The sequence below is a fragment of the Saccostrea echinata genome, unplaced genomic scaffold (assembly GCF_033153115.1).
Source record: "Saccostrea echinata isolate AGI-Se365-2 ecotype Australia unplaced genomic scaffold, CSIRO_AGI_Sech_v1 ptg000009l, whole genome shotgun sequence".
In the NCBI taxonomy this organism is placed as follows: domain Eukaryota; kingdom Metazoa; phylum Mollusca; class Bivalvia; order Ostreida; family Ostreidae; genus Saccostrea; species Saccostrea echinata.
This window is the reverse complement of record NW_026889758.1, coordinates 34,202,465-34,209,081: the sequence shown is the minus strand read 5'-3', so window position 1 is coordinate 34,209,081 and position 6,617 is coordinate 34,202,465. Positions and strand designations below refer to the sequence as shown.

Here is a 6,617-nt window from a genome sequence, read left to right as displayed (position 1 = left end):
ATTAGAGTGATCTTCGTAACCCATTCAATATTGAATTGCGTATGAACATGCATACACCTTTTAAAAGGTTTCTGGAACGTTATTAAACAAACGTAGCTTGTCAATTGAGAATATGAAATCTTCGTAGAATAGGCGTTTATAACGTAGAAAAATTTATTTCTCAATCTTACATTTGACAACGCCAAAACAGACCTTTAAACTGTGGGATTATTTAGTAACTGTCATCAAACCACTCCAATCCCTTTCACCATCTAAAGAAAAATAAGTAACGTCAGGTGCCTGTGGTACACAGCACTGACACGCAATACTTTACAACTTTTTTTTAAAATTAATGAGCCACTGTGTTTACTACTTTTAATTTCCATATTCAATCCAGTCGAAATTTTGTCTTTTTTCATGAACTACATGTATTCTTTCCAAGCTTGGTCCGTATGTTTGTTCGAATGGACAAGTTCCCACTTCCGAATCCAGGGACCAGAAATAATGGTGTCGAATTCATCATCCTTCCTCTACAATCATTATGTGTAATATCGATCATTAATGTATGTCTAACAAATCAAAAAATTAAATGTAAAGTACTTTAAGTTTCAAAAGAAGATTCATTCTTTTTAACGGTATATCTAATAAGTAAACAAGTTATATTAAATGTGTCTAATGTATGAAATGTATTGGAACAATCAATAGCTGAAATAAATTATTTCACTGAGAGAGAAAAATAAATAACAAGAGGCGCATGGACCACATCGCTCACCTGAGCACTGTGGCTAGGAGAGCAAAAATCAGTTCAGTATTGAAAAGCTTAAATGCATTTAAGTGGTACCAACCTAACCAAAAAACGATTTTGGGGTGGGTGGGGTGGGGAGTGGGGTCATGATTTGAACAAAATTGAATCTACACTAAGGATGCTTACATATTTCTTTGACTAACTGTGGCTTTTTTCCTACAAGTTTGAACTTTTATTGTGGCCCCACCCTACCCATTCATGATCATGATTTGAACAAACTTGAATCTACACTACCTGAGGATGCTTCCATATAAATAAGAGCAATCATGGCTTTGCTGTTCTTGAGAAGAAGATTTTTAAAGATTTTTCCTTTATATCCTATGTAAAACTTTGATCGTCCATTGTTGCCCCACCCTACCCCCGGGAGTCATGATTTGAACAAACCTGAATCTACACTACCTGAGAATGCTTCCGTATAAATATGACCAATCATGGGTACGCTGTTCTTGAGCAGAAGGTTTTTGAAGATTTTTCCTATATACTCCTATGTAAAACTTCAATTGTCCATCGTGGCCTCACCCTACCCCCGGGGGTCATGATTGGAACAAACTTGAATCTACACCATCTGAGGATGTTTCCATATAAATATGACCAATCATAGCTTTGCTGTTCTTGAGAAGAAGATTTTTAAAGATTTTTCCTTTATATTCCTATGTAAAACTTTGATCGTCCATTGTGGCCCCACCCTACTCCCAGGGGTCATGATTTGAACAAACTTGAATCTACACTACCTGAGAATGCTTCCATATAAATATGACCAATCATGGCTTGCTGTTCTTGAGACGAAAATTTTTGAAGATTTTTCCTACATACTCCTATGTAAAACTTTGATCGTCCATTGTGGCCCCACCTAGGGTGGGAGTCATGATTTGAACAAACTTGAATCTTCACCACCTGAGGATATTTCCATATAAATATGACCAATCATAGCTTTGCTGTTCTTGAGAAGAAGATTTTTAAAGATTTTTCCTATATATTCCTATGTAAAACTTTGATCATTCATTGTGGCCCCGCCCTACCCCCAGGGGTCATGATTTGAACAAATTTTAATCTACACTATCTGAGGATGATTCCACATAAGTTTCATTTTTCCTGGCCCATTGGTTCTTGAGAAGAAGATTTTTAAAAGATGCCATAATTTTTTCACTATTTTATAATTATCTCCCCTTGGAAGAGGACGTGGCCCTTTATTTGAATAAATTTGAATTCCCTTCTCCCAAGGATACTCTGTGTGAAGTTTGGTAGAAATTGGCCCAGTGGTTCTGGAGAAGAAGATGATTTTGTGAACGACAACGACGACACATAACGGACAAATTTTGATCAGAAAAGCTCACTTCAGCCTTCGGCTCAGGTGAGCTAAAAAGAGGGAAAATTTATTTTCTCCAGTAACAACTTTGACTAAGTATATCATTATGCATGTAAGTTAGCTAGTAAATTGGTGCTATGGAGCTTATAAGCAGCTTCAGTTTGTGGATATGAATTAAAAAAATAATGAAAACCATGATGAATAATTTTGTTAACGCTTACGTCTACAATGCTGCCATCCTTGTTGCGCAAAAGTTTTAGTCTTTCCACTGAATTAAACATGCTCCAGTCAATTTTCATATCCGGGTCCTTGGATGAGCGAAGTATGACATCATCCTTCAGACCATGCATGCCATTCGGGAGACCTGTTTTCTTAAATCGGAAATCAACGCTCCATCGGATTCCGTTGGAATAATTTTCGAGACTAAATAGAAAAAAAATTAGTGGAACTTTTAGGTAGTTTCTTACTTCTTAAATGAAAATTACCAATATTTTCACTAGTCTTGTGGAAAGTCCATACCTTCGATGTGACAGGAAGTTACTGAAGACTAGTATTCCACCGTAAGGAACAGGACAGATTTTTGCGTTTTTGACGTCAACACCTGTAGAAAAAAATATTTTGATATTCTGTGGCAAATTCTCATTACCCGACTCTGATTAACATTAATGACCAATCGTAACTACTAGGCCATTTCCGTGAACGATAATTTCTCTCTCGGAAAATGGCCGAGTTGCTAGGAATGCATTAATGGAGAATAAAATAGTGCATTTTCTTTGAATTTTTGTTTAAATTTTAAAGAATAAAGTACAAAATATTTCATCATACCGAGATTATTTTTCATTTCCTCTTCCGGTAAATTAACATACCAAGTGTCACCAACACAACTATAATGGCGTCCAACTTTGCCTTTCAAATGGCCTCGTGGAAGAATCTGAAATAATGCCAGGAAATCTCGAATGACATACATGTAACTTTCTGAATGTGACAAAAGTATTCCATTAACTTACTTGTTTCTTTCACAAACAGACGACAGCAAGCATTTCAATTGTTTTATAAAAAATCTGGAATTCACTAAGGGTCTTGATACAGTACTTTATATTATAAAACATTAAGAATGTCTCACTTGATATTGCAAATTAATTGACATGATCATAGAATCATTAGGTTGCCTTCAAACATACATTTTCCAATGGGCAGTGTGAAGTTACGTAGTCAATATGAAGATATATCATTTCTGTTACAGTATAACGAAGGTAATACCTGCATGCAACCGTTTTGTTCATTAGCATCAACAAATGGAATCCACACTGTCACAACAAGAGTCTGATAAGCATCGACACTCTGGTAGCCTAAATCTGAAATTTGGAATCAAGACAGTTTGTATGTAAAGAATCTATATGAATCTATAGTTTTCTGTATAGAAAGGAGATGGGTGAACAAGGCGTGCAGAATGCCTATAGCTTTAGATATATAAAAATCATGTTGAATTTGTGAATTGGTATTCAGAGTAAAGTTCTCATTATTGAAATTTATGAAATTATGATAAACAAAAATTTTCGAAGGAAAATTTTCTCGGCAGAAATTATCTTGTTATTGAAAAATAATGTGGTATTCGTGGGGTTCGAACCCTAACAATAAAACTCCTGAGTATCATTTTCCTTTGAGACCATTACGCTATACAACTCCTAATAATAGTGGCAGGTGGCAACGCACTTTGAAAAAAAAATTCAAAGTGCGTTAAAATTAGGACAAAATCAACGCACTTTAAAAAAAAATGTTCAAAGTGCGCTAAATTTGGGACAAAATCAACGCACTTTGAAATTTTTTTTCAAAGTGCGTTTGTACATCAACATATTTTACCATGGAGACACTTAACGCACTTTGAAAACAAAAATTCTGGACTTAGATTTTAGTAATAGACAGCAATAATTTATTATATTTCTTCCGAAAAACTGATAAATTGATCTACCCTCATCGAGAAAGAGAAGACGGGTAGAAAGTCCCTCAGCCCAACTCTCTATCTTTCCTACACAAATATATGTATTTACATAACTGGTATGACATTGATATTATTTCTCTCAATAAATTTGAGTTAGCGTAAAATAGATGATAAAATTGAGATGAGCACTCCTGAAAAAAAATTACGCACCCTATTATATTAGAGAGCCGCATAACCTTTATTCAAAATGTATCCACAATGATTCCTCAGAAAAAAGGCATTTACATGGTTGTTAAAACATGCTATTTGACATGTCTAGCGTTTTTATGATATCAAATTACAGATTTAGAAGTAATCTGACTGCATAACTTCTTTGAGAAAAAGTTATTAGTGAACGAGGTAAAAATTTCAGTCGAGTGAGTAATGTGGCTAAGGTTTATTTTTCTTACTATCAAATAAATGAGTCAACCATTGTTTCATATGTTCACAATAGATAGATAGATGAATATGATAGAAACATAGATGAGAGAGAGAGAGAGAGAGAATTTTCATGGTATGGAAAATCATAATTGCTCCCTTTTCCCTAAGAAAAATGCGATGCTTTAAGTCACTTATCGACACCTATATCTACCGAACTTATTCGAGACTGGATAAAATTTTAAAAAGAAAAGAAAAAAAAACGAAACTGTGCTATAAAACAATCATTCCTCCATTATTTCTAAAAGACCCATTTCACTTTTATAACAGTTACGAGACACTTTGGAAACAAGGTAACTCCTAAAATTCTTTAAAACGTTTATATCTCAGATCCTGACGTCATAACCGAAAAGTTATCCAACCAGGTTCAAATAATTATTTATCATATCTAAAATTTGCAAGAATATTTGACCAAGCCGTGCACATTTTTTTTCAAAGTGCGTTAATATGGTCGATATTAACGCACTTTAAAAAGATTTTTTTTTTCAAATTGCGTTAACATGATTCCAAAATTAACGCACTTTGAATTTTTTTTTCAAAGTGCGTAATTTTTTAAAGTGCGTCTTAACAGTGGCATTTAAATTGTTTGTGATATGACCCTTGACAAGGTGCGAATCTTATGTCAAAAAAGTGGGTTTTTTAAAAGGATAGTGGGTCTTTGCTCCATATTTTTGTTAACCAAACAAAATATGTTTTTTACGCAGACGTTGAAGATAAACTTTCAAAAAAAAAAAAAATGAAGCGAAGACCCAATCATATCGAAAATTATTACGTACGAAAAAATTATCCTTTTTGCCTTCTTTCGTGTATGTATGTTATTTCATAGGCAAATAACTTCAATCTGTAATATTTTTGAAAATTGTGGAAGTTTAACATAAAGTTTATTTAAATGTTAGATGAAATATCAAAAAAAAGTTTGGTACAATTGAGATTTAATTTTTCACCTTTATGTTTGCATTCAATATAGGCATTCCCTCGTCTTGTTCGCCCATCTTCTTAAAAGATCACAGTTATGAAAATGAAATTAAAATTGTCACCTTGGTGCCATGGTACCGTAGCGGCTTCGGTTGTAGGTATCTTACATCGAAGACTCCAGTCTGGCATTCCAGCTATGTCCGGTCCGAGAATCTGCTCCATCAGATTCAGTAACCTCTCGTTACCCCAAATTTTCATGAAAGCCTGTGTATAATGAGGAACTTTTATTTATTTTCATTTATTTATGAACATCTTTAAGAGGTTATTACAGGATGTAAATTCCATGCAGTGAAAACATACCTCTGGAAGTTTTCCAGTCTTGTGAAGTAATACATTGGCACCTGGAAATTCTTCGTCCAGCTTGGTAAGTCTTTCGAAGACCCCACAATCTTCATGCAAATCTAGAGAAAGTAATCGGTGTTATCGAATAGAACGAAATCCATTTTTTTTTTTAGAAATTAGGACTACATGTATTGTTATGGAAAGTCATTCAAGATCTCTGTACTTTGCTTTAATCAGAAAATAGGGAATTTCACATTTTTTTTTTCTATTAACCCACTTTTGATTTTGCCGCCCTTGTATAGTTTCTGAGCCAACTCGTCCACCAGTTCATTGATAGCTTTCCGGCAAGGATCAAGCTCCGTAGACGGATCAAAGAATTTATCCAGTTGAAAATAACCCTACAATTAGTGCACACTGCTTATTTTTAATGTACTCAAATCAAAGAGGACCCATGCAGTAACGGTGACGTTCTTTTGGGTCAATGCAAGAAGTTAGACTTTACCCTAATCAATATAAAAAAGTTTAGGGACTTTGCCCTTCCTATACAGTATGAAATGATTTCAGCAAAAATTTAGCAATTAATATTTAACTGCAATTTTGTCAAAATGAACTGTCTCATTTAATCTGCAAAAGTACCAACGTAATAGTAATTCAAGTAATTTTAAAGTCCTTACTACTTACCTCTTCGAAGTACTGCTTGATAAGATTTTCGGGGACCTGGCCAGGTTTTAGCTCCTTGGGTTGAGGTGGCATTGCCCGGATGTCTACGATTTCAGGGTGTTCCTCGCCCGTATATCCAGGAGCCGCTTTCCGGGGATCCATTTCTTACCACCAAATATGAATATGCGATGTGC

At 34.6% G+C, this 6,617-nt stretch overlaps 1 protein-coding gene across 1 annotated transcript; it reads right to left on the bottom strand.

The window, feature by feature from the left end:
- Positions 1 to 340: 340 nt before the first annotated feature.
- On the bottom strand, positions 341 to 6,617 carry LOC133182257 (uncharacterized). The gene is made up of 9 exons (XM_061317030.1): positions 6,445 to 6,617; positions 6,041 to 6,161; positions 5,782 to 5,882; positions 5,544 to 5,685; positions 3,351 to 3,445; positions 2,916 to 3,021; positions 2,610 to 2,691; positions 2,312 to 2,513; positions 341 to 509 (listed from the first exon to the last, which is right to left on the bottom strand). The coding sequence occupies exons 1-9, from the start codon at positions 6,583 to 6,585 to the stop codon at positions 402 to 404; spliced, it is 1,098 nt and encodes a 365-aa protein (XP_061173014.1). The 5' UTR covers positions 6,586 to 6,617; the 3' UTR covers positions 341 to 401.

What these genes read in the sequence shown, in the direction of transcription:
- LOC133182257 (XM_061317030.1), bottom strand. Translation starts at nt 6,585, where the DNA reads ATGGATCCCCGGAAAGCGGCTCCTGGATATACGGGCGAGGAACACCCT. An exon ending in CAAGGGCGGCAAAATCAAAA is followed by an intron (nt 5,883 to 6,040) that starts GTGGGTTAATAG and finishes TACTTTCTCTAG; the next exon opens with ATTTGCATGAAGATTGTGGG. An exon ending in AACTTCCTGTCACATCGAAG is followed by an intron (nt 2,514 to 2,609) that starts GTATGGACTTTC and finishes TTTTCTATTTAG; the next exon opens with TCTCGAAAATTATTCCAACG.